This window comes from Rhinopithecus roxellana, chromosome 17 (assembly GCF_007565055.1).
Source record: "Rhinopithecus roxellana isolate Shanxi Qingling chromosome 17, ASM756505v1, whole genome shotgun sequence".
NCBI lineage: Eukaryota > Metazoa > Chordata > Mammalia > Primates > Cercopithecidae > Rhinopithecus > Rhinopithecus roxellana.
In genome coordinates this window covers 69,990,028-70,017,015 of record NC_044565.1, presented here as the reverse complement: position 1 = coordinate 70,017,015, position 26,988 = coordinate 69,990,028, and the positions used below count along the sequence as shown (strand labels likewise).

Below are 26,988 nucleotides of genomic sequence, written 5' to 3'. Positions count from 1 at the left end.
CACGCCTGTAATACCAGCACTTTGTGAGGCCAAGGCAGGTGGATCACAAGGTCAGGAGTTTGAGACCAGCCTGACCAATATGGTAAACCCCCTCTCTACTAAAAATACAAAAATTAGCCAGGCATGGTGGCATGTGCCCGCAATCCCAGCTACTGGGGAGGCTAAGGCAGAAGAATCACTTGAACCCAGGGGAGGCGGGGGTTGCAGTAAGCCGAGATCGCACCACTGCACTCCAGCCTGAGAGACAGAGCAAGACTCCGTCTAAAAAAAGAAAAAAAAAATCATGCTCCCAAAAACTGTCCACATTCTCTTTCTCCTATATAATTAATTTTCCCTTCTTTACTCAATCACTTTCATCAGCATGTAAACATCATTTTTTAAATGTCTCCATTCACTTCATATCCTTCTTCAGCTCCCATTTCATTTCTCTGTTTTACTTTAAAAAATAATTCCCTGTAAAAAATTAATCTATATTTGAGGTCTACATTTCCTCTTTTATTATTTTCTCTTAAGTCCTCATCAGTCAGCCTTTCCTCACCACCACTCCACCAAAACAGTTCCTCAAGGTCACCAATGACCTCTCCATTGCCAAATTCAATGATCATTTCTCAGTCTTCATCTTAGTGTTCTATCAGCAGCATTTTGACACAGCTGATCACTCCTTTCCTGGAACATTCTTTACTTGGTTTCCAGAATCCCAGTTTCTCTACTTCACTGGCCCTCCCTCTGGTCTCCTCAACCCTTGAATATTGGAGACTGGGGTATGCCTGGGCTTAACTCTAAGACCCCCTTTCTTTATTTACATGCCCAGATGATCTCATCCAGGCTCATGACTTTAAATAAAGTATATGCTGATCATTCCCAACTTGTATATCTCCATCTCAGACTCTTTTTTAAATTCAAATTTCATTTATCCAACTCCTACAAACAAAATTCAATTCCTGATTGTGTGCTCTTCTCTTGATATTTATTCCTCATTTCGGTAAATGGCAATTCCATTCTTTCAGTTACTCAGGCCAAAAACCTAGAATCATTTTTGACTCCTATCTTTCCCTCTCACCTCACATTCAAAGAGGTGGCAAATCTTGTTAACTCTCCCTTCAAAATATATGAGTCTCCTTTCAAAATACTGACTTTTGGACTCTCCCTTCAAAATATATCCTGAGTCCAACCACTTTTCACCCCTCTATAACCACCTGATCTGAACTACCTTTATCTCTAAGCCTGGACAACTGCAATTGCCCCTAACTGTGTCAGCCCTTGTTCACCTGCAGTTTATTCTCATGACAACAGTCAGAGTGATTCTTTCAACACATCACTTGGATTCTAATCCTCATTTGCTCAAAACTATCAAATGGTCAGGATTTAGCTCCTTTACAGAATAATTTGACAAGGTAACAATTGAGCAAAGATGGAAAGAGGGTAAGAAACAAACCATGTGGAACTGAAGGAAAAACACCCCAGGCAAAGAGAACAAGTATAAAAAGGGTTGATGCAGGAGTGTGTCTCTATGTTCAGGGGATGGCAAGAAGGTCAGGGTTACAGGAGCAAATAAGCACTAACACGGATCAAAGTCACCCAGAAACTCTCTCTTCCATGGTATGAGCAATTTCTAAACCCCTGGAGGACGTGCAACAATCATTCATAAAATTAGTGCATGAGAAAATGGATACTATATCTATGTGGAACAACTGTGAAGTCATTCCTGGGGATGTTGAGGCAAGCTTTTAAAAAGTACCATGAGATTCAAAGAGTTTTGGGAAGGGAGTTGAAGGGATGATGATAAACCAAACTCAAGTCATTTCTTCATTTTCAGTTTATAAAGCAAACCACCTACTAATAAATAAATAGCCATTACACTACCTAAAAATATTAACCTGTAACCTGTAAATTAAAATGGAACTTTAAAACTTTTAAACTCAGAGGTGGGTGTATATATATGCCTGTTTTTTTACATATACATACATATATAAACAACAACAAAAGTGAAATGGAGGATTTTAAAAGTTAAAATAACTCTTGTACATATACGGTAATAGGAAAGATAATTGCATGTTTAGCACTTGGACTCATTTGAACTGCTAGTTATTTTGGTCCATGCACTTCATTTTAGCTCTTTTGCCCTATTTTAGTTTGTACAATATATTTTTATTCTACCAGCTATTTTAGACCAACATTCTTTTAAAAACTCTCAGATGATCCCTACTTTATTCCTTCTCAAAATGTTGATCCTAGAATTAATATAAATTTGTGTTTATTGGCAACAGGCTGATTTACACAACTAATGTCATACTGAAAGAAATGTTGGTCCCAGGACTAATATAAATTTTTGTTTATCAGCAACAGGCTGGTTTACACAACTAAATTCATAATAAAAGAAATAATACTATGAAGGGAATTTGGGAAACCATAAAAAGCACTTTATGATTGCCAATTTTCAAGCCTATCATACATTCCTTATGTTGCCATTGGAAGAACAAAGAAAACTCAGCACTTGTTTCTGACAGCAGTGGAAATGTTGAACACTAAGACTCAAGAATTCAGTTTTCCATTCTGGCACTGATTTTCCTTATGACCTATAAGCCAATCATCTTCTGTGAAACTGAGTACACGATAATTTTAAAACAATCTTAATGTAAAATTAAGTTATAACCTGTAAATGAAGAGCAAAACAAGTGAAAAATCCTTGTTCGACCTCAGATAATGACTTTTCATGTGGTTTTATATTTGAATTTCCAACAGTTATTCAAGCAATTTATGGTCACTCAGTTGTAATGTCAAAGATTGCTTTCACAGCAATCTTTCCTGTAAGCTGAAAATGAGACATTTAGATGCCGCCAAGTGAACAGAATAATTTTTTTTTTTTTTTTTTTTTTTTTTGTGAGTCCTTGGTCAAAATCTTCTCTTGGATAGATGTAGAAAATTATCTAACCTATGACTGTTAAAATGTCAGCCTTTCTGCCAACTGTCTTAATGGCAATTTCCCCAGCATTAGCAATAAATATGTGCATCTTTCCTTTTTTCAAGTTATAGTACATTGGCAAGTAACTTAAACTAACAAGACTGAGTTTTGGCAATTTATTAGGTCTAAGCTTTTCTTCTGGTAATCACAGCTGTGACAGTTTTCTTCTCCTTTTAGAAGTGACAGGTAGACATTTTGTGCAGAACGGAATCCAAGTTCAGGTTGCTCTGTAAGGGAAAATTTTACTTCCTTTCTTACAGACACTTCCCTCATCAACAAACAGCGTTTATCTGAAATTGACTGTTCTTACCACTTAGACAGCTAAAAGCTAAGAAACACTCGAGTGATTATAACTTTAGCTGGGTGACAAACTGGTAAGGCTGATTCTTCAAATGGACTCTGAAAACCAGTAAGCCTAAATCTGGAGATTGTTCCTTAGCACGTGCATAAATATACACTACATGTGAAAAGGAAAGCCAGAGTGAGTCAGATATGAATCAAAATAATCACTCCTATCAATTATAACCTGTGTGGAGAAATGGGAACATTTAAACACTGTTAGTGGGAATGTAAGTTAGTTCAGGCAGGTGGAAAGCAGTTTGAAGATTTCTCAAGAACTAAAAATAGAACTACCATTTGATCCAGCAATTCTACTACTGGGTACATACCCAAAGGAAAATAAATCACTCTACCAAAAGGACACCTGCACTTGTATGTTTATTACAGCACTGTTCACAATAGCAAAGACATGGAAACTACCTAGGTGCCCATCAATAGTGAATTGGATTTTTAAAATGTGGTAATATACACCATAGAATACAACATAGAAATTAAGAAAGAACAAAATCATGTCCTCTGCAGCAATATGGACGTAGCTGGAGGTCATTATTCTAAGGAAATTAATGCAGAAACAGAAAACCACATACCACATGTTCTCACTTCTAAGTGGAAGCTAAACACTGAGTACACACGGACATAACGCTGGGAACAACAGACACTGGGGATTCCAAAAGGAGGGAGGAAAAAAGAGGACAAGAGTTGAAAAACTTCCTATTGAGTACTATGTTCACTATTTGGGTGGCAGGATCAACAGAAACCAAAACCTTAACATCACACAACATAACCCTGTAATAAACCTGTACATGTACTCCCTGAATATAAAATAAAAAATAAATAAAATAAATTATAACCTGTGATAAATGCTATCAAAAGGCACAGTGCTCTGAGAGCAAATTCCAGGAGGAAATGAACCATCTAGGGTTGGGGGCTTATTACTCGGAGGGAATTTTTTTAAAGCTAAGTCAAAAGACCACATGGAAAAATAAGTAACACTAGGCAGGAAAAGTCTAAAGAAGAAGCGCAATGAGAGGGAACTATATATAAAGCATAATTTTTCTCTGGTCACTTAAGATTTTCTCTTTTTGTCTGGTTATCAGTATTTTTACTATAATGTTTTTAGTTTCTCCTTGCATTTATCCCAGCTGGGGTTTATTGAGCTTCTTGAATCTGTAAATTTCTGTCTTTCACCACGGAAATGTTTTATTTCATCAAATGCTTTCCTGCCTTCTCCCTTTCTCTTCCCCTTCTAGGACTCCCGTTTCTTGTATATTAAACATTTTGATACTATCCCATAATATCAACGCTCTGCTTTCCTTTCTTCCAATTATCAATGTCCATCCAGTATCTGCCTGCTTTGATCACTCTCTAGTGTTCTCAGGCAAACGGCTTTATATTTTGCTCAGAGCTCTGAGCTGTTGTGAAGAGTTAGGTCAACAGGAGCTACTTGGCCATTACAAAAAGTGCAACTTGACAGAAATCTACAAATATTTTAATATACTGTTGACAATACTATGGAGAAACAACCACTTTCATATATTGCTGCTGGGTTAATAAACCTGTATAAACTTTACAAAAGTTACTTTGACAATAAAATTATGAATACACAATCTTTGATCCAGCAATTCCACTTCTAATTATTTATCTTACAGACATACCTGAACACATGCAAAGTGACATATATACAATATTATTTATTACAGTATTGTCCATAACAGTGAAAGATTAGAAGCAAACTTAATATCCAATAATAGAGCTCAGATGTAATAAATTATAATTCAATTATACAATGTAATAATATACAATTGTAAAAAAAGAACAAGGGAGTTCTACATATGTTTATACAGAAAATATCTCTGAGCTATATTAAGTCAAAATGAAGATCCAAAACGGTGCATATGTTACCATTTGCATAAAAAGGGGGAATATATATTAGTATTTGCCTATATATGTACAAACTAACTCTGAAAATCTATACTAGAAAAAAGTTATATTAGTGCTTACCTGGATAGGAGGAAAGTGGTATGATTTGGGTGGACAAAGGACAAAGATGGGAGGGAGACTTTTCATGATATTACTTTACATAGACTTTGATTTTTGAACAATATGAATACACTATCCATTCAAAAAAATGTTAAGAAATTAAAAAAATAAAACTAAAAGCATATATAATGAAATGTCCACAATTCAGGCATTATTCATTCATTCATTCATTGAACAAATATTTACTGAGCACATACTGTGCCAAGTACTAGGCTAGAAAATGGAGAATTTAAGACAAAACCGTCTATATGTCCTCAGGGAACTTAAAGTCTATTTTGACTAGGCTGGCAATTAAACAAAACAGTACGATGTGGTAAGTGTTTTGACAGAGATAATTCACAGGACACTTTGGAAGTAATTTAGTCGGGACACTTAGTTTCCAGTGACAGAAGAACTCCAATTCAAACCAACTTGAACAAATAAAAGAGAATTTATTGCAAGGATATGAGGGATCTCATGAAACGTAGGGATAAAAACATAGCATGGCCTCAGTTCCAAGGATTCTAATACCCACAGAATTTTCTCTTAGTCTCTTGTCTCTGCTGTCTCTGTACTTCATTTTCCTTTCTATTTGCCAGCTTCTGATTCTTTTGACCAGATGTTATTAGAAAAAAGTTCCCAGATTTACAGGTTACAGACCAATTACTCATACAGAAACCGATCTCATTCCCTCAGTACTAACTCCAAATTCCCAGGAAAGAATTCTGTTTGGCTTAGGTGAGCCTCCCTGATCTAATCAACACATTTCCACAGTTCTTTGAAGTAAAAACAGTACCATAAATTCTTGAAAATAATTGAAAAACTAGGAAACTCTTTTCTGAGAAGGAAACAGATTGCATCATTTGTACATTTCCAAAAACAATCTTTTAAACACCTGAAGACTTTTTGTACAGAATACTTGAAATGTAGGATTCTTTTTGTCTTTTGCCTTTTAGTACACGAAAAATAAAAAAGGCACTAAAACCCGCCTCAGCTGGTCCTTCGACAACACTTGTCCATTTCTTTCATGGCGAGAACACTGTGCAAGGAGTGCACCATACATCGAAATGGCCACCAAAGAGATGGAGCAATGCACCCATCATTTCAGAACAAATGAGTGGCCTCACAAAGATGAGCAAGGTGGCACAATTAGAGTCCTTCCTTACATGCTGTTCTGAAAAGTATAGGCAAAGGAAATGGAAAGGATTTCCTTTGCGTTTCGTATGCTTCCTGAAAATAAGGTCTTTTCCACTCGATGCATCCTGCTGCTGAAAGAAACTTGAATTTCCTACTGATACCTCTACTATTTAAAAAACAATAACAGAGTTCCTTTGGAATATCAGCATGATTTTAAAAGTTATCATCTACACCTTTCATATCTTGAGGTATAAAGTAATTTAGATATTCACACACTACTTTTTATTAATAAGGTTAAAATCCAGAGATATAAGCTATTGTAAGCAAGATCTTAAGTATTTCCGTTGACATACAAGTCAAAATTCAGTACAACAAATTCCATTGCAAAAACAATTAAAAAGGGAGCCACTGTCGTGGTTCATTTATTTTAAAGAATGTCCAACTCCTAAAAGTTCCATGTGGTTAAAAACTAAACTAAACAAATATGGTCAATTCCTTGGAGAATACTGTGGCATATCTGACCACCACACTACACCCTTTTCAAAGGAGCCACCACATGTTAATCTCCAAGTCAAATGCATTCAGGACATAACTCCCAAGCAGCAAAAATTAAAGGGGGATTATGGGCAAAGGCCCCCGCATGCCCTGCTATATATGGCTGACTGGCATGACCAGAGCACCTACTACATCCTCACGCCAGTAGGGGAAAGGCCATCCACTTCCAGGCTCCCTAGATATTTTGATCTTTCTCTTAGCAACTCTTACCCTCCTCTCCTATCATGCTAGACCAGTGTTGTCTGAGAGAAAAATAATGCAAAGCACAAATGTGAGCCATATATATAATTTAAGATTATTTAACATTTTCTAATAGTCACATTTTAAAAGGCAAAAAGAGACAGGTGAAAAGTTAATAATACATCCCAATATATCTAAAATATTAGCATTTCTACATGCAATCAACATAAAAATTATTAATGAGATTTTTTTGTACTAATTCTTCAAACTCTGGTGTGTATTTCACATGTGCACACATCTCAGTTCCGACTAGCCACATTTCAAATGCTCAACAGTCGCATGTTTGACTAGAAGCTCCTGTATTGGACAGCATCGTTCTAGACATTTTTCCATTAACATTAATCCCTACATTAAGGTAAACACTCCCTACTACAAATACCTAAAGACCTACATAAGCTACCAAATACCACAAACCTGAAAGATGACTCACAAGCAGATTGATAAATGTCAGGAGGTTAATGGGAATGACCATGGGACAGCCTCTTTTAGCCAATGTCTTTTTTCTTTTTCCTCCAGAAACTGTCTAAACCTATTGCCTTTACTTCCTCTTCTCCACCTGTTTCCCTAATACTCTGAAATCTGTTCTCCCATCCTCAGAAGTCCATCAAAACTGCTCCTGGTAAGATAAGCAACACTCTCTTTTCTAATTTTCACTTTTACCTCGCTTTCTACACTTTATCTGCACCTTGGAGGTCACACCCTCTATTGGTCCACATATGGTAACTTTATGATTAACAGCATTTTGAGAGATCCTATGACAACAATCATTGAACTGGCACTTATTGAGCACCTATTATAATAACTTACTTCAAGGATATGCCAAAAAAAAGCTAATAATAATACTTTGTATTACTTGACTCCGTATTTACTCAACACTCTGTTTCCCACACAAGATCTAATTTAACCTTTGTGTTGCGGTCCGGGCAACAGTGTAGTTATCTCCAGGAAAGTGACACATGGAAAACCTATAGTCACACAAAAAGAACTGGTGGCAGAATGAAAACCCAAAGCTCCTGCTCCCTAGATCACTTTGCCTCTCCAACACATCTTCAAATGGCCTCTGCATAGAGGAGCTCACACTCAAACACTGCTCAGATACTTTCCCTTTGCACATAATACCGCAGCACGATGACATGATGGAAGCTTAAGACATTAACTCAAGTGAGGAGATACCATAAAATGGCTCCTTTCTTTTCTCCGCAATATTTTTAAATGTTGCCAGAGCTTAATGGATAAGCCAAAGATTCTTAAAATCTCACTAGGATTTGGGTCAGATACAAGCAAAAAAGGTAATTGTTTCACATCCCATTATAAAAGCATAAATCATTATTAAGGAAAAAATATGTTGCTTAAAAAACTGCTTTATCTCACAGATAACCCATTGATGATCTGTATATATAAACTATATGATTTTGGAATAACTCAAAACTTACATTTCATATCTCAAAAAAATAACACTTTAATCAAAATGTTAGGTATGATAAGTCAACTTTAAGTTCTGAGAATCAAAACAAATCAAAATAAAATTCACAAATTTGCTTATTGTGCGTTGTTGCAGTTAATAAACACTGTTTGAATATTTGTCCTCTCCAAAACTCATGTTGAAATTTAACCCACAATGTGGCAGTATTGAAAGGCGGGACCTTTCATAGGTTAATGGGTTAATGGATCCATGGGTTATCATAAGAGGGGACCTAGTGGCATTACAAGAAGAGAGAGAGACCTGAGTGAGCATGTTAGCATGCTTAGCCCTCACGCCATGTGACGCCCTGCACCATCTCAGGACTCTGCACAGAGTCCCCAACACCAAGAAGGCTCTCACCAGATATAGACTCTCAACCTAGGACTTCTCAACTTTCATAATTGTAAGGAATAAATTCCTTTTCTTTATAAGTTACTAGTTTCAGGTATTCTGTTATGAGCAACAGAAAACGGACTAAGACACACTGGTTCTTCTGATACACACATCCATGACAAAAATGTTAACAAGGCAATATAAAATAGAGATAATTAATAATAATAATAATAATAGAGGCAATAAAAAATGAAACCTTAGGATTTACCCATTGAGAAAATGTATGATGTATCTTTGTTTCGATATATTATATCAAAACTGGATACATGCATTTAATAGTAGTTCTTACATTATGGGAATTCACCACTTTAGAATTATGATCTTAAAAATAGCTCAGCTCAAACGGGTAGCAGTAGATATCTTTGTGGTAATGGAATATCTGCATCTTGATGTCAATGGTGATTAAAGGAAATTACATGTGTGATGAAATGGCACGGAACTATACGCATACATTGTACCAATGTCAATTTCCTGGTTTCTGTATTTTATTATAGGTACTGAAAATGCAACCACTGGAGAAAACTGAGTGAAGGATATTCAGGATCTCCACTTTGCAACTTCCTATAAATCTATAATTATTTCAACATGAAAATGATTACAAAATATAAAATAAATACACAGTTTTTAAATTTTAACCGAAATATTCTTTTTTAATTTCTTCTATTTTTTTCTTTTTTATTATACTTTAAGTTCTAGGGTACATGTGCACAACGTGCAGGTTTATTACACATGTATACAGGTGCCATGTTGGTGTGCTGCACCCATTATCTCATCATTTACATGAGGTATATCTCCTAATGCTATCCCTCCCCACTACCCCTACCCTACAACAGGCCCCGGTGTGTGATGTTCCCCTTCTTGTGTCCAAGTGTTCTCATTGCTCAATTTCCATCTATGAGTGAGAACATGCAGTGTTTGGTTTTCTGTTCTTGTGACAGTTTGCTGAGAATGATGGTTTCCAGCTGCATCCATGTCCCTACAAAGGAAACAAACTCATCCTTTATTGTAGCTGCATAGTATTCCATGGTGTATATGTGCCACATTTTCTTAATCCAGTCTGTCACTGATGGACATCTGGGTTGGTTCCAAGTCTTTGCTATTGTGAATAGTGCTGCAATAAACCTATGTGTGCATGTGTCTTTATAGCAGCATGATTTATAATCCTTTGGGTATATACCCAGTAATGGGATGGTTGGGTCATATGGTATTTCTAGTTCTAGATCCTTGAGGAATCACCACACTGTCTTCCACAATGGTTGAACTAGTTTACAGTCCCACCAACAGTCTAAAAGCGTTCCTATTTCTCCACATCCTCTCCAGCACCTGTTGTTTCCTGACTTTTAAATGATCACCATTCTAACTGGTGTGAGACGGTATTTCATTGTGGTTTTGATTTGCATTTCTCTGATGGCCAGTGATGATGAGCATTTTTTCATGTGTCTGTTGGCTGCAAAAATATCTTTTTTGAGAAGTGTCTGTTCATATCCTTTACCCACTTTTTGATGGGGTTGTTTGTTTTTTTCTTGCAAATTTGTGTGAGTTCTTTGTAGGTTCTGGATATTAGCCCTTTGTCAGATGAGTAGATTGCAAAAATTTTCTCCCATTCTGTAGGTTGCCTGTTCACTCTGATGGTAGTTTCTTTTGCTGTGCAGAAGCTCTTTAGTTTAATTAAATCCCACTTGTCAATTTCGGCTTTTGTTGCCATTGCTTTTGCTGTTTTAAACATGAAGTCCTTGCCCATGCCATACCCTCAGTGGTATGGCCTAGGTTTTCTTCTAGGGTTTTTTATGGTTATAGGTCTAACATTTAAGTCTCTAATCCATCTTGAATTAATTTTTGTATAAGGTGTAAGCAAGGGATCCAGTGTCAGCTTTCTACATATGACTAGCCAGTCTTCCCAGCACCATTTATTAAATAGAGAATCCTTTCAATCTGAGCACCTCTCCCCCTCCAAAGGAACACAGCTCCGCGCCAGCAAGGGAACAAAGCTGGATGGAGAATGACTTTGATGAGTTGAGAAAAGAAGGCTTCAGACAATCAAACTTCTCCAAGCTAAAGGAGGAAGTTCGAACCCATCGCAAAGAAGCTAAAAACTTTGAAAAAAGATGAGACGAATGGCTAACTAGAATAACCAATGTAGAAAAGTCCTTAAATGACCTGATGGAGCTGAAAACCATGGCACGAAAACTATGTGATGAATGCACATGCTTCAGTAACCGATTCAATCAACTGGAAGAAAGGGTATCAGTGATTGAAGATCAAATGAATGAAATGAAGTGAGAAGTTTAGAGAAAAAAGAGTAAAAAGAAAGGAACAAAGACTCCAAGAAATATGGGACGATGTGAAAAGACCAAATCTACGTCTGATTGGTGTACCTGATAGTGGCAGGGAGAATGGGATCAAGTTGACAAACACTCTGCAGGGTATTATCCAGGAGAACTTCCCCAACCTAGCAAGGCAGACCAACATTCAAATTCAGGAAATACAGAGAACGCCACAAAGATACTCCTTGAGAAGAGCAACTCCAAGACACATAAATGTCAGATTCACCAAACTTGAAATGAAGGAAAAAATCTTAAGGGCAGCCAGAGAGAAAGGTCGGGTTACCCACAAAGGGAAGCCCATCAGACTAACAGCAGATCTCTTGGCAGAAACTCTACAAGCCAGAAGAGAGTGGGGGCCAATATTCAACACTCTTAAATAAAAGAATTTTCCACCCAGAATTTCATATCCAGCCAAACTAAGCTTCATAAGTGAAGGAGAAATAAAATCCTTTACAGACAAACAAATGCTGAGAGATTTTGTCACCACCAGGCCTGCCCTACAAGCGCTCCTGAAGGAAGCATTAAACATGGAAAGGAACAACAATACCAGCCACTGCAAAAACATGCCAAAATGTAAAGACCACCAATTCTAGGAAGAAACTGCATCAACTAACGAGCAAAATAACCAGCTAATATCATAATGACAGGATCAAATTCACACGTAACAATATTAATCTTAACTGTAAATGGGCTAAATGCCCCAATTAAAAGATACAGACTGGCAAATTGGAATTGGATAAAGAGTCAAGACCCATCAGTATGCTGTATTCAGGAGACCCATCTCACGTGCAGAGACACACATAAGCTCAAAATAAAGGGATGGAGAAAGATCTACCAAGCAAATGGAAAACAAAAAAAGGCAGGGGTTGCAATCCAAGTCTCTAATAAAACAGACTTTAAACCAACAAAGATCAAAAGAGACAAAGAAGGCCATTACATAATGGTAAAGGGATCAATTCAACAAGAAGAGCCAACTATCCTAAACATATATGCACCCAATACAGGAGCACCCAGATTCATAAAGCAAGTCCTTAGAGACTTACAAAGAGACTTAGATTCCCATACAATAATAATGGGAGACTTTAACATCCCACTGTCAACAGCAGACAGATCAACGAGACAGAAAGTTAACAAGGATATCCAGGAATTGAACTCAGCTCTGCACCAAGCAGACCTAATAGACATCTATAGAACTCTCCACCCCAAATCAACAGAATACACATTCTTCACAGCACCACATCACACTTATTCCAAAATTGACCACATAGTTGGAAGTAAAGCACTCCTCAGCAAATATAAAAGAACAGAAATTATAACAAACTGTCTCTTAGACCACAGTGCAATCAAACTAGAACTCAAGATTAAGAAACTCACTCAAAACCACTCAACTACATGGAAACTGAACAACCTGCTCCTGAATGACTACTGGGTACATAACGAAATGAAGGCAGAAATAAAGATGTTCTTTGAAACCAATGAGAACAAAGATACAACATACCAGAATCTCTGGGACACATTTAAAGCAGTTTATAGAGGGAAATTTATAACACCAAATGCCCACAAGAGAAAGCACGAAAGATCTAAAACTGATACCCTAACATCACAATTAAAAGAACTAGAAAAGAAAGAGCAAACACATTCAAAAGCTAGCAGAAGGCAAGAAATAACTAAGATCAGAGCAGAACTGAAGGAGATAGAGACACAAAAAAAACCCTTCAAAAAAAATCAATGAATCCAGGAGGTGGTTTTTTGAAAAGATCAACAAAATTGACAGACCGCTAGCAAGACTAATAAAGAATAAAAGAGAGAAGAATCAAATAGACACAATAAAAAATGATAAAGGGGATATCACCACCAATCCCACAGAAATACAAACTACCATCGGAGAATACTATAAACACCTCTATGCAAATAAACTGGAAAACCTAGAAGAAATGGATAAATTCCTGGACACATACACTCTCCCAAGACTAAACCAGGAAGAAGCTGAATCCCTGAATAGACCAATAACAGGCTCTGAAATTGAGGCAATAATTAATAGCCTACAAACCAAAACAAGTCCAGGACCAGACGGATTCACAGCCAAATTCTACAGAGGTACAAGGAGGAGCTGGTACCATTCCTTCTGAAACTATTCCAATCAATAGAAAAAGAGGGAATCCTCCTTAACTCATTTTATGAGGCCAACATCATCCTGATACCAAAGCCTGGCAGAGACACAACAAAAAAAGAGAATTTTAGACCAATAACCCTGATGAACATCAATGCAAACATCCTCAATAAAATACTGGCAAACCAAATCCAGCCGCACATCAAAAAGCTTATCCACCATGATCAAGTGGGCTTCCTCCCTGGGATGCAAGGCTGGTTCAACATATGCAAATCAATAAACATAATCCAGCATATAAATGGAACCAAAGACAAAAACCACACGATTATCTCAATAGATGCAGAAAAGGTCTTTGACAAAATTCAACAGCCCTTCATGCTAAAAACTCTCAATATATTCGGTATTGATGGAATGTATCTCAAAATAATAAGAGCTATTTATGACAAACCCACAGCCAATTCATACTGAATGGGCAAAAACTGGAAGTATTCCCTTTGAAAACTGGCGCAAGACAGGGATGCCCTTTCTCATTCAACATAGTGTTGGAAGTGCTGGCCAGGGCAATCAGGCAGGAGAAAGAAATAAAGGGTATTCAATTAGGAAAAGAGGAAGTCAAATTATCCCTGTTTGCAGATGACATGATTGTATATTTAGAAAACCCCATCGTCTCAGCCCAAATCTCCTTAAGCTGATAAGCAACTTCAGCAAAGTCTCAGGATACAAAATCAATGTGCAAAAATCACAAGCATTCTTATACACCAATAACAGACAAACAGACAGCCAAATCACGAATGAACTCGCATTCACAATCGCTTCAAACAGAATAAAATCCAACTTACAAGGGATATGAAGGACCTCTTCAAGGAGAATTACAAACCACTGCTCAATGAAATAAAAGAGGACACAAACAAATGGAAGAACATGCCATGTTCATGGACAGGAAGAATCAATATCATGAAAATGGCCATACTGCCCAAGGTAATTTATAGATTCAATGCCATCCCCATGAAGCTACCAATGACTTTCTTCACAGAATTGGAAAAAACTACTTTAAAGTTCATATGGAACCAAAAAAAAGAGCCCGCATTGCCAAGACAATCCTAAGCCAAAAGAACAAAGCTGGAGGCATCACGCTATCTGACTTCAAACTATACTACAAAGCTACAGTAACCAAAACAGCATGGTACTGGTACCAAAACAGAGATATAGACCATGGAACAGAACAGAGGCCTCAGAAATAATACCACACATCTACAACCATCTGATCTTTGAGAAACCTGACAAAATACACTTTTAAAAAACGACTTTGAGCATGCAGTGGAAACCTGTTCTTCATTCTTAACATTAAGCTTGAATCCCAATGTCATCTGTTTTCACCTGTTTAGAAAAACAGGGGCTTCCTAAACATTATAGTTTTATAATTATTATTTGTATTTCTTAAACATTATAAAACCAGCATAGACAAGGACTACAATGTCTAAAAATCATTAAAAGAGATGAGCAAAGCAATAAGGAGAAACAATTTGATAAAAATAAAAAGGTAAAGAATCAGACAATAAAGAATGGGCATTTTTTGTAAATGTTTACTTTCAAAGGTATGCTTGCTAAAACTCTCTAAATGGAGGTTCGGGGGCAGGGAGAAGAGTGTCTGCATAGGGTGGGGAGAATAGTGTATTTCAAATTCGCAGGCTTGTCAGAAGACTGATAGTAAATCAGAACTCTTTTCCTCTTCTACATGGTAACATTTTCCTCATGCCAGCTGATAGTAAAAGGAAGAAGCGTATCAGGTTTTTCAAAGCCTTATACTTTTAGAGCAGAAATGTTTTTAAGAATATAAATATATGTGGCAGAAAGAAAAATTCAGTGACGACAACAGTAAAGACCATCCTCTCTAATAGATACAGAACTGCGTAATGTAAAAGGATTAAATAATCATTCCCAGTCTTAGATTTTTCATAGCAAGCATTCATGAGATGGACTACTTGGACCTGAAAAAAACTAAAATACTTGAATTTCCATTCAGATCAGGAAGAACCTACTGATTCTTATAATGTTTCATTTAGAGAATATACTATTATCGTTTTAATATAATAAATATCCATTTATTTCAGATAAAAATGTCCTCATGTTGCAAAATGCCACTAACACATAATAGATGTGTTTTACTGATCAGTAAGCCATTTGAATATATGCTTACAATTCTTGTTGCCCATATATGTCATGCCCCTAAGTTTCCCCTAATCATATAACCCACTGACCATCTCTCTTGAGAGAGCCATCTATGTCCACCTTCCTTCAGGGTCTAGGTCAGCAGTTGACCAGTAAAGGCTTTCCTTGGTCACTCCCTTCCTCAGTGATTGTCTCTTCTGCTGACTGCTCACACAGCCTGTATATTCCATTTGAGCTGTAATCTATCTAGTATTGTTCAAATTCCTTTTTTACAGATATATATTAAACCTTCTAAATTGGATTTTAACAGTCTCAGGAGCCAAAGCCATATCTGATCTACTTTATTTTTTTTTAACCCAAAACCTAGCATAGTAGACTTTTCATAAATGCTATTAGTCCCACACTGGCTTAGCCCTACTAAAGTGCATCTTGTTAGTTCGGTGCAGCATTCCAGCACACAAAAATAATTTTTAATGTTGATTCTGTAATCTTTCACAATAGCTATCTTTTTAAGCTCTAGGCTAGCAGAAAAAAGAAACTCATACTTTGTATGATTTCCTTCAAGTCCCTAACAAAACCCTTAACAAGAAAAGGTCAAACGAAAAGCCCTGTGACATTCCACAAAACACCTGAGGCTGATAAGAGTTACACCCAAACTTTTAGGTGGAACGCTTCCACAGATCCCAACAACTAAGAAAGGAGCATACGTGAGTAGAATACTAAGAGAGAATGACCAAGTGCTTCACTGAAAATGAGATCATCTAAGTTTATGATATTACCCTTCCTTAAACAAGCAAACTAAGTTTGTCATGATAGTTTCCCAGTTACCCAACTATTTTCCAATTGACTACTGCATTTTTATTTTAATGTTTGCAAATCATCTACTTAAAGATCTGAGCTTAATTTCTTTAAAAATCTCCAGGATGTCGTCACTTACAACAGTCTTCTAGGATCTTTCTGCTTCTCCAAAATTTCTCAAAGATAATGTCCCAGAGAGCATATCTGCAACTTTCTTCAGTACCCTGAAATGGTTTCCTTTAGAGCTTCCAGAAGGCATGCAGCCTTGCCAACACCTTGATTTTAGCCCAGGGAGACCCATTTCAGACTTCTGCCCTCCAGAACTATGCCATAATAAATCTGTGTTTTCTTAAGCCACCAAGTTTGTGGTAATTTTTACAGCAGCAATAGGAAACTAATACAGTCCCTGATTCAAAAAAATCTTGGCGCAAAATCAAGCTCCTTTCTTTTGCCAGGGTCCAGTGTTTATCTCCAGAATCTTGGTCTAGATTTTTCCTCCATTAGCGGGCTGTCCTTTAATACTCCTGAACCCTCATGCCAAGCTCTAATTTGTTCATCCCTCAAGACTCACTTTTATACCCTGTTTCTTGACCTACTCCCCGATTCCAACTCATAATTTTACTCCTATAGTCTCAGCTACCATTTCTACTAGGCCTTTCCTAGGCCTGGTCTGCCATAAGCTTAACCTCAGTCTACTTTGCCTTGTTAAAGGATTCTCAGTTTCTTTACTTCACCTGAATCCATAACCATTGCCCTAATGTTTACAAACTACTTAATATCAAATCAAAATAAACTGAGATAAGTGTAGCAGTAGTAGGTTTTGTAAGTAAAGAAAGGAATATCGGTCACATTAAACAGAAAGTTTAAAAATACTATAAATACAAACTATCTGCTTGAAATGAATTCAAACTTCTACACCTAGATGAACTACACCTCAAGTATTAGCTGAGCCACTAAACAACATTTTGAAAATTATTAGGTAACAAAGGGTGCCATAAAACTGGATTATATTCAAATTCACATTAATATTAAAAGGGGGAATGAGACACGAAGGCAAATCCTAAAAACTAAAGACTGGTTAGTTTGACAGTGATTCCTGCTTTCAGATGAGCCTGTCAGCACTAAAGACAACACACACTCACCAAGAAGTCATGCCAAATTAACCTAACATCCATTTATGTAAGGACAATTAAGTCAATTATTTAATAGGAAAATGCTGGGGATAGAGGATAAACTAAGTTCAACAAAGTTTTCCTTATTAGCCATATAAACATATTAATGTTTCAAAATAATCAATAGTTTGCATCTTGAACCATGCACTGCTGGTGGGAATGTAAAATAGTGCAGCCGTTAAGGAAACAGTATGGAAATTCCTCAAACAATTAAAAATGGGATTGTATATAACCTAGCAATCCTACTTGTAGGTATATATCCCAAAGAACTCAAAGCAGAATCTCAAAGAGATAGTTGCACACCTGTGTTCAATGTAGCATTATTCACAATAGCCAAGAGGTAGAAGCAACCCAAATGTTCACTGATGGATGAATAGATAAGTAAAATATGGTAAATACACTCAATTGAATACTACGCAGCCTTAAAAAGGAAGGAAATCCTATCACAAGGTACAACACTGACGAACCGCAGACATTATGCTAAGTGAAATAAGCAGTCACAATAAACAAATATATGATTCTACCCATATGCAGTATCTAAAGGAGTCAAAACCATAGAAACAGAAAATAGTAAAGTGACTGCCAAGTGCTGGGGGGAGGAGGAATTAGTGTTTAATGGGTTCATTTGCAAGATGAAGAAGTTCTAGAGATCTGTTGCACAGCAATGTGGATATATTTAACACTACTGAACTGTACATTTAAAAATAGTAAAGATGGCAAATGTAGTGTTATGTGTCTTTTACTGAAATATAAATTCAAGACTTTACAAAAGGAAAAAAATCTTGAACTGAACAAACAACATGATTTGTAATAACAAAAATTTTAGTCATGCTGATTCGAAGGCATTAATCACGTGTAAAACCTTAAAATCAAAACCTTTAAGAAAAAGCCGAAGAGGCCGGGCACAGTGGCTCACGTCTATAATCCCAGCACTTTGGGAAGCCAAGGCGGGTGGATCACCTGAGGTCAGGAATTCAAGACCAGCCTGACCAGCACAGTGAAACCCCGTCTCTACTAAAACTACAAAAATTAGCCGGGTGTGGTGGCATGCGCTTGTAGTTCCAGCTACTCAGGAGGCTGAGACAGGAGAATTGTTGAACCCAGGAGGCGGAGGTTGCAATGAGCCAAGATTGCGCCACTGCACTCCAGCCTGGGCCACAGAGCGAGACTCTGTCTCCAAAAAAGAAAAAGAAAAAGCTGAAGAATAAAAGCAGGAGTGTTATTTAGCCTAAGAAAGACAGTGAAACCTAAAAGAATTAGCACAGAAGAGCACCTAAAGTTATTCTGTGCTTAATGAGAGTTTATTCATTCATTCATTCAAAAACGTTTATGGAATACCAATGAAGTGGAAGACACTGTTCCAGGTGTTTGTGATTTGCTAGTGAACAATGATCCCTGCCCTCATAAGATTTTATATTCCAATGAGGACAGACACACAATAAACATAATCAATAAGTATGGTAGGCTCCCTCTAAGTGGCTCCCAGTGGTCTCTGGTATTCATACTCCTATGTAATTCTGTGTGTGTGTGTGTAGGTATGTGTGTGGGGTGTGTAGGTGTGTTGGGAGGGTGGGGTATTGGACCTAACAAATAGAATACAGCAAAAGTGATGGGCTGTCACTTTCAAGATTAGGTTATAAAAGACTGTGACTTCTATCTTGCTCACACACTCCCTCTTGCTCTCCCCTACTTGCTTGCTCTGAATCTTGTGCACTGCCCTATAGATAGGGAAGCAGTTGAAGGCGGCCTCCAGACAACAGCCAGCACTGAACTCAGGCCCTCAGTTCGACGACCCATGAGGAAGTGAACTATGCCAACTACCACATGCATGCATTTATAATGACTCCATCTCCAGTCGAGCCTTGAGATGACCACAGCCCTAGCCAACACTTCAAGCATAGCCTGTGAGAGACCCTGAGGCAAAGGGCCTACCCAGATTGCTGCCAAAAACTATGATAATAAATGTTATTGTTTGAAGCCACTAAGTTTTGGAATGATTATTTTATATAGCAACATGTAACTAATACATTAATTACATGGCATGCCAAAAGGAAATGCAAAAAAGCCACATGGAGCAAAGTAAAAAATAGAGGAGAGGGTACGGGTGCAAGTCACAATGTTTAAAAGGGGTATTACCAATACTTACACATGAATGCTTACAGCAGTATTATTCATAAAAGTCAAAAAGTGAAAACAACCCAGGTGTCCATTAATTGGTAAATGGATAAACAGAATGTGGTATGTCTATTCAATGGAGTATTATTCAGCCACAAAAAGAAATGAAGTACTGATATATGCTACAACATGGATGAACCTCAAACATAGGCTAAGTGAAAGAAGTCAGTCACAAAAACCACATACTGTATGATTCCATCATAAGAAATGTTCAGAAAAGAAAATTTATAGAAACAGAAGGTAGTTTAGTGATTAACTAGGGCTGGAGGTGGGAACAAGATTAACTGTAAGGGACATGAGGGATCTCACTGGGGTGATGGAACCATTCTAAAACTGGATAATGGTGGTGGTTGCTCAAATCAGCCAACTTATTAAAAATCATTTAACTGTACACTTAAAACAGGTAAATTTATGATATGTAAATTATACCTCAAAACGGCTGCTGGGGGTGTTAACAGGGCATCATTGAGAACATAACATTAGTAGAAGTTTGAAGGAAGAAGAGTATTAGCCATGTGCATATCTGGGGAAAACATCCCTAACAACAGACAGCCTATGCAAAGACCCTTGGGCAGGAGAATATCTGGTGTGCTGAAGAATACACAAATTATATATGATTTATACCTATATATAATATATAAATATATTTTGTATATAGGTATAAATCATATATAATTTATATAAAATTTAAGTTCTGGGATACATGTGAAGAATGCGCAGGTTTGTTACATAGGTATACACATGCCATGGTGGTTTGCTGCACCCATCAACCCATCATCTATATCAGGTATGTCTCCTAATGCTATCTCTCCCATAGCCTCCTCCCACCAACAGGCACCGGTGTGTGGTGTGTGATGTTTCCCTCCCTGTGTCCACGTGTTCTCATTGTTCAACTCCCACTTATCAGTGAGAGTATGCCACGTATGGTTTTCTGTTCCTGTGTTAGTTTGCTGAGAATCATGGTTTCCAGCTGCATCCATGTCCCTGCAAGGGACATGAACTCATCCTTTTAAGGGCTGCATAGCATTCCATGGTGTATATGTGCCACATTTTCTTTATCCAGTCTATCACTGATGAGCATTTGGGTTGGTTCCAAGTCTTTGCTATTGTGAAGAGTGCTGCAATAAACATATGTGTGCATGTGTCTTTATAGTAGAATGATTTATAATCCTTTGGGTATATACCCAGTAATAGAATTGCTGGGTCAAATGGTATTTCTGGTTCTAGATCCTTGAGGAATCACCACATTGTCTTCCACAATGGCTGAACTAATTTATACTCCCATCACCAGTGTAAAAGCATTCCTATTTCTCCACATCCTCTTCAGCATCTGTTGTTTCCTGACTTTTTAATGATCGCCATTCTAACTGGCATGAGATGGTATCTCATTGTGATTTTGATTTGCATTTCTCCATATAGAGTTTTTTATACCACTGGAAGGACTTGGCTTTTACTATGAGAGATAAAAGAGAAGTACATAAGGTTCTGGGAAGAGGAGCAATAAGGTCTGACTTGAATTTTTAAAGGGTCATATAATTATAAGTCACAAAAAGAAAATACAAAAGGCACCATGTAAGCTAGCAGATTCCAGAGTTACTGACCTCTCTTACCTGACTGGGATATTGGAGAAGTCTTCCCTTCAAAGGAGGGGGAAACTTGTTAGTGTCTCAAAATGTGACCTGTAAGCCACATACATCAGAATGACATGGAGGCTGGTAGCACGTGCAGGCCCTCAGGCTCCACCTCTGACTGCTGAATATCTGGGACTGGGGATAAGACTCTGAATCTTACAAACTTCCCAGGTAATATCTTTGAGAAACACAATGAACTAGACAAACATTAAGGTCTCTTTAAACTCTAAATTACGAGAAACATATAGGCTACCTAGACCATGGTTACTTAAAGAAATGACTAGGATTTTCAAATGAACATCTGAATTGATTATTTTATTATAGATGAAGTCATCTTTTTTCCCATTCTCAAAAATTCTTACCCAGTTGTTTTTTTTCCCAGCATAAATTTCCATGTTCTCTCCATACTGTGGCTCTTCCAGTAATGTCTGGTATTCAAACATGAGGCGGGAGCTCTCCCGGAGGCGGCTACATTGGAATTGGTGATACTGTTGCACAAGTTCCTTCACCACAAGTAAGAGACATTCAGGATTTGAAGGATTCCAGCAGGCAAGATTCTGTAGAAGCCATAACAAATAAAAGACCAGTTAAAACTGAAATTTCATACAAATCCACACATCGGTGTAGAGGAAAAGAGTAATAGAAATCTAAGAGGAACAGACTACTCCTAGTTAGCCATATACCCAGAGATGAAGTTAGAGAAATCTTTTGATATTGGCAATTTCTCCTGCCTTCTAAAAAAATCCTTGCAGAAAAATTGAGGAGGAATTCCATCATGAATAGGCAGAAACAGTGAAGTGTAAAGCCGGGTAGTAACAAAACAAGAAACCTAAATATCCTAGAAGACCATAATTTTAGCCCTGGAAGACTTAATTTGTTTCTTATTCTTTTATAATTTTAATTTTTTTCGATCTCTACCTAAATTCAGCATTATATGCTAAAGTAATTCAACTCAGATCCACAGACCATCTGTATCTGTAATACCAGATATAAATAAACGCTCTGTAAACACTAGAGCCTCACAGAAATATAAGCACAATGGTGACGGTTAGGCCTGAAAAAGATAGGCATAAAATAGAGACATGGGAAAATGTCTGCCAAATGCGCAAATCTGAATAACCACAGTTCATCCATCAGTCACTCCTCCAAGTAAAAAAGGATGGTTCCAAGAAAAAAGCAGCTAGTTCAGCTTGGAACTCAATCACACTCATGATTTTCCTTGAGACAACATACTTAGGTATGCAGTAGTCTTCTATGTGTACTCTCATTTTGTCGCACAGAATATTGAAAGCATGTGTACTCAAGGGTTATGACTTTATAAAATTCATATTTTTTATTACTTCATCAAAGACATTCTTAAGTGAACTGCTGTTGTTTTTTTAACTGAGTATGTGTGACAACAGAGAATAAAATAACTATGAGTATAGCTTGATGTCTGCTGTGGTTAATGCCAAGTCATCAGTTTTGCACACCATTGCTTCTGCAATGTAAATGCAAATATTAACACTAAAAAAGAAGTCATAATATCTTAATATGATTATGAAAACAGTTTTGACTTTGCAGACCCTTGAAATGGTCTCAGGGACCCCAGAGGTCTGCAGACCACACTTTTGAGAACCATCAACACTACTTTATATTGTCTTAAGGACAAACCAAGCATAGCTTCTATCAAAAGAAAACAAATAAGAAGTAAAGGAATGCATTTTTTAAAGGAATTACTTTGCTCTACTGAGTGGGTCGATTTATAGGAACTAAATGACAATGGGGAAATCAGTAAGTGTTCTTTCATTTATAGGAAAAACAGGTCTTAGGATGTTCAAATAAAGACGATGAACAGAGGAAAAGGTAAGAGCTTCAGTATCGTACAGTGAATAAGAGGGGTATCTTGGTATGAAAGTGATTTGATAAGTAAAGTACGAAGTTTTCCCTGGCAAATCTGTTGACCTCAATAGCCGGACTCCTTCTGAGCTGTTCAAGACTAAATTCAAAGTATCAATAGGATATAACAGCATTGTATAGAACTTAAAATGATCTTAACATAGCTTGCTATGCATTTCCTTCAGAGAGCACTGCTAAACATTTATAAGCAAGAATAAAATACAATATTCCATTTCTTGGTCAAGTATTCCTTATCAGTCCTCGCTCCCTACTAGAGCAAAAAGAAAAGCTTTAGTTGTCTTGATTTATATTTTTAAAATTCTGTCATTTCTCCTTAGTTATTTGGTAAGTTACAGACCTATATCCAAACAGTTTTAAAACATTATGAAAACATAGAAGTTGGCAACATACCTTACCAACTTGAATTCATTTCAAGTGATTCAAACGAATTGTTAAAGACATACGAACCAGCCTCCTTCCATTAAAATATAATTTCTTTCTTGATCTCCTTAGCCATTCAAGGCAAACTCACTGGAAAACACTCCCATCAAGGATGGTTTAGCTATACTAAACAAGATAAAAATTCCTCTAGTATTGCTATATGACCACTTTTACTCGTTAGGTAATTTGCGGTTTGAACCACTTTGCCTCGAAGGGGAGAAAACAGAAGATATATAAAGTTTGAGTTACTCTCTAAGAATAGGGCATATTTTAAACACACATCTAGCAATACAAGGCATTGGAGCTTTCCATTCTCTCGAGTATGAGATAGAGAAAAATGCCCAAAGGTCCTTCAGGGAAAGAGGAGGAGGAGGCATAAATTAGCAGGCATCTATGAAAAAGAGAAAAATAAGTGTCTCTCTCTCTATTCACAAAGTTCTTCTTCTACTTCTGTTTGGTAATGCTTGAAGGAAGAAATCTAAAATGCGGATGGCCACAAAGAGTAGGCACAGGGCACATCACATATTAACACAGAAAAGAGCACACAAAAAAAGGATTCCAAAAATGAGGAATGAAAAATGCATTCAGAGAAAGTGATAAAACATAGTCAAAGACAATAAACAAAAGCAAAAGAAAATTCACTACTATTTTATAACAGAAACTTCATTCATTCGCACTAAAACACTTATGAAACAGTTCAGGGAAGGTATCGCACCAATTCTTTTTAAAGACTAGTTAACTAGAGAGATTAAATAACTGCTCACATTCAAGTGTAAACAATAATTGAGACTGTGTAGAATGTAAATCTTCCTACTCTTCCTCCAATCAGTTAACTAAAATATCAGTTTTGAGCCAATGAACTAGCACTTGCCTCTCTGTGGTCATGAGCGAACTCGTGCATAGTGGTAATTTTGAATACTTTGGCTCCCCTGTCCAGGCCGCCTGACAGGAGGAGCGCTCCCAGTTCATGTGACCCTTCACCTTTCCACATTTCTCTCTCGTAAATACATTCCACCACCTACCTATGGGCTCCCATATCAACGGCCCCGCAGACTTGAACAAGCCCAACCAATCCTCACAGTTCCTCCACACAGCTTCCTTCTTCAGAAAGACAGTGAACAATAGTAGTTTCAAGGCCTAGCTCACCCTCAATTCCGGTTCCACTTATTAAAACCCATAGTTTTTCGGCCACAGTACCACAAATTTAGACATGCGTGAGGATACCAATGAATGGAAAACATTAAGAAACAATGTAGTCCGTCCATGTCTTTGGGGAGATAAAGGAGGAAACTAAGCAAATGAAGAAATGAGATTTGGAACCACCTCTGCTTAATAAGGGAGGGAAAAAAATTTTCCAGGGGGGGGAAAATTCTTTAATTAAATTAATCTTATGATAAAAATGTTCAACTAATAAAAGGATAAGGTACAGGAACACATTAGAAATATAACAAGAAAATTATCTAAAAAATCTTACTACAAAATTTTGCCCAACTCTCTAGCATATCGGTAAAATAAAAGGAAATTAAAAGAGACTGACAATATATGAAAAGTATGCAAGCCCATTAGTAGTTAAAGAAGTATAATTTTCCTCATTTCTCCTTTTTAATAAACTAACTTTTCATTGAAAAGTAACATATGTACACAGTAAAACAAATATGTTTTAAGTGGCATAAAAGAATGTAAAGAACAATATTAAGTCTCCCTCCAGACTATATCATAAGATCCTCTCCCTACAGAAGATATTTTTCCCCACACAGGGCCTGCACATGACACCAATGTCTGGCCCTTCCTAAGTTCCTCCACATGACCCATGGCTCTGCCACTCTGTGCTGCCTCTCCCACTCTTTGAAGCTGCAAACACTGCGTCCATGGTACATGCTTCCCTCAGATCAGTGTCTTACTTTCAACTTATTTATCCTGATAGTGCTTCAGCTCCACAAATGGTTTCTGGCTCCCATGGGACCCTCTGATTTGGCCTGTCCCTCACCCAGCATTTCCCACAAGAGAAGAAAATAGGGCAAAAATTATGAGAAACAATGTTTATATCTTAAATTAGCCAAGTTCTTTTTTTCAGCAAACAGCCAATGTTGGTGAAGATATAATTTCATGGACCTTTTTACACATAGAATTGTAAACTCATACAAGTAGTTTCACTATATGCATGTGTGTGTGTGTGTGTGAGAGAGACAGAGAGAGAGAGAGAGAGTCTTAGAAATGTTTATTCTCAATGCCCCTAGAAATCTTATTTTTGGGAATCTAGCTAATCAGCAAATAACTAAAAATAAGGGGGGGGGGGACTTTATAGATAGAAATACAGAGTCATTTGTAATATCATGAAACTGCAAACAATCTAGACACCTGATAATAAGAATTGTTTTAAAAACTGTTAATGTAATTCAAATAAATAATCTGCAACTATGTTTCTATACTATTACAGTATGTTTATACAATTATATATATAATTATATATTATATATAATAACAGTATTATATATAATTGTATAAACAATTACAATAGCACAGAAACAACTGCAATAGCACAGAAAATACTTTTGTTAAAATATTAAATGAGGAGAGACATAAATCTGCATACACATTATGATTACAACTTGGCTATCCCCATCCTCTCCCAACCTTCCATAGCAAAAACCATCTATACATGGAAAATTTTTTGGGAGAAATGTTAATAACTGAAATCCATAGTTGGAAGCTATTTAAAAGAGTTTTATTCTTCTTCCTGTTTTTCCGTATTTTCCAAATTTTCTGACTGTATATACATGTATATGTATGTATGTATACATAAGACATGAACATACTTTCATAATGGAAATACAACTTTTAAGAAAACATAATAGCATACTTCACATATTTTATTTCACACTTCACATATTTCATTTCAAACTGTTTTTCAATCTCAAAGTTTAAGAAATTCCATTTGTCATTTTTACATTTTACAAGGTCAGACTCCAATTGTCTTTTCTAAACAACTAAAAAAGTTAGCCAGTGCCATAACCTTCTGGAAAACAAATCTTGCATCATTTAGCCCTAAATACACATGCTTCAAGTAACTTTGAATTTACTATTTCTTAAATTCTGAGCCTTGCGGAACATTTCCAGAAAGCGAATTCAACATGCTAAAGTGTAGTGGTCACAGTTGAAGCAGTTTATTGTGCCTTCCTTAGC

At 36.9% G+C, this 26,988-nt stretch overlaps 1 protein-coding gene across 4 annotated transcripts in view; it reads right to left on the bottom strand.

Annotated features, from left to right (window-relative positions):
- BABAM2 (BRISC and BRCA1 A complex member 2) overlaps positions 1-26,988 on the bottom strand; it is a 451,290-nt gene that overhangs the window by 289,728 nt on the left and 134,574 nt on the right. For all 4 annotated transcript variants that reach the window (XM_030920637.1, XM_030920638.1, XM_010371190.2 and 1 more), the window contains one exon: positions 21,849-22,043. In XM_030920637.1, coding sequence (XP_030776497.1) covers positions 21,849-22,043 — 195 coding nt within the window. The remainder of the gene's footprint in view (positions 1-21,848; positions 22,044-26,988) is intronic.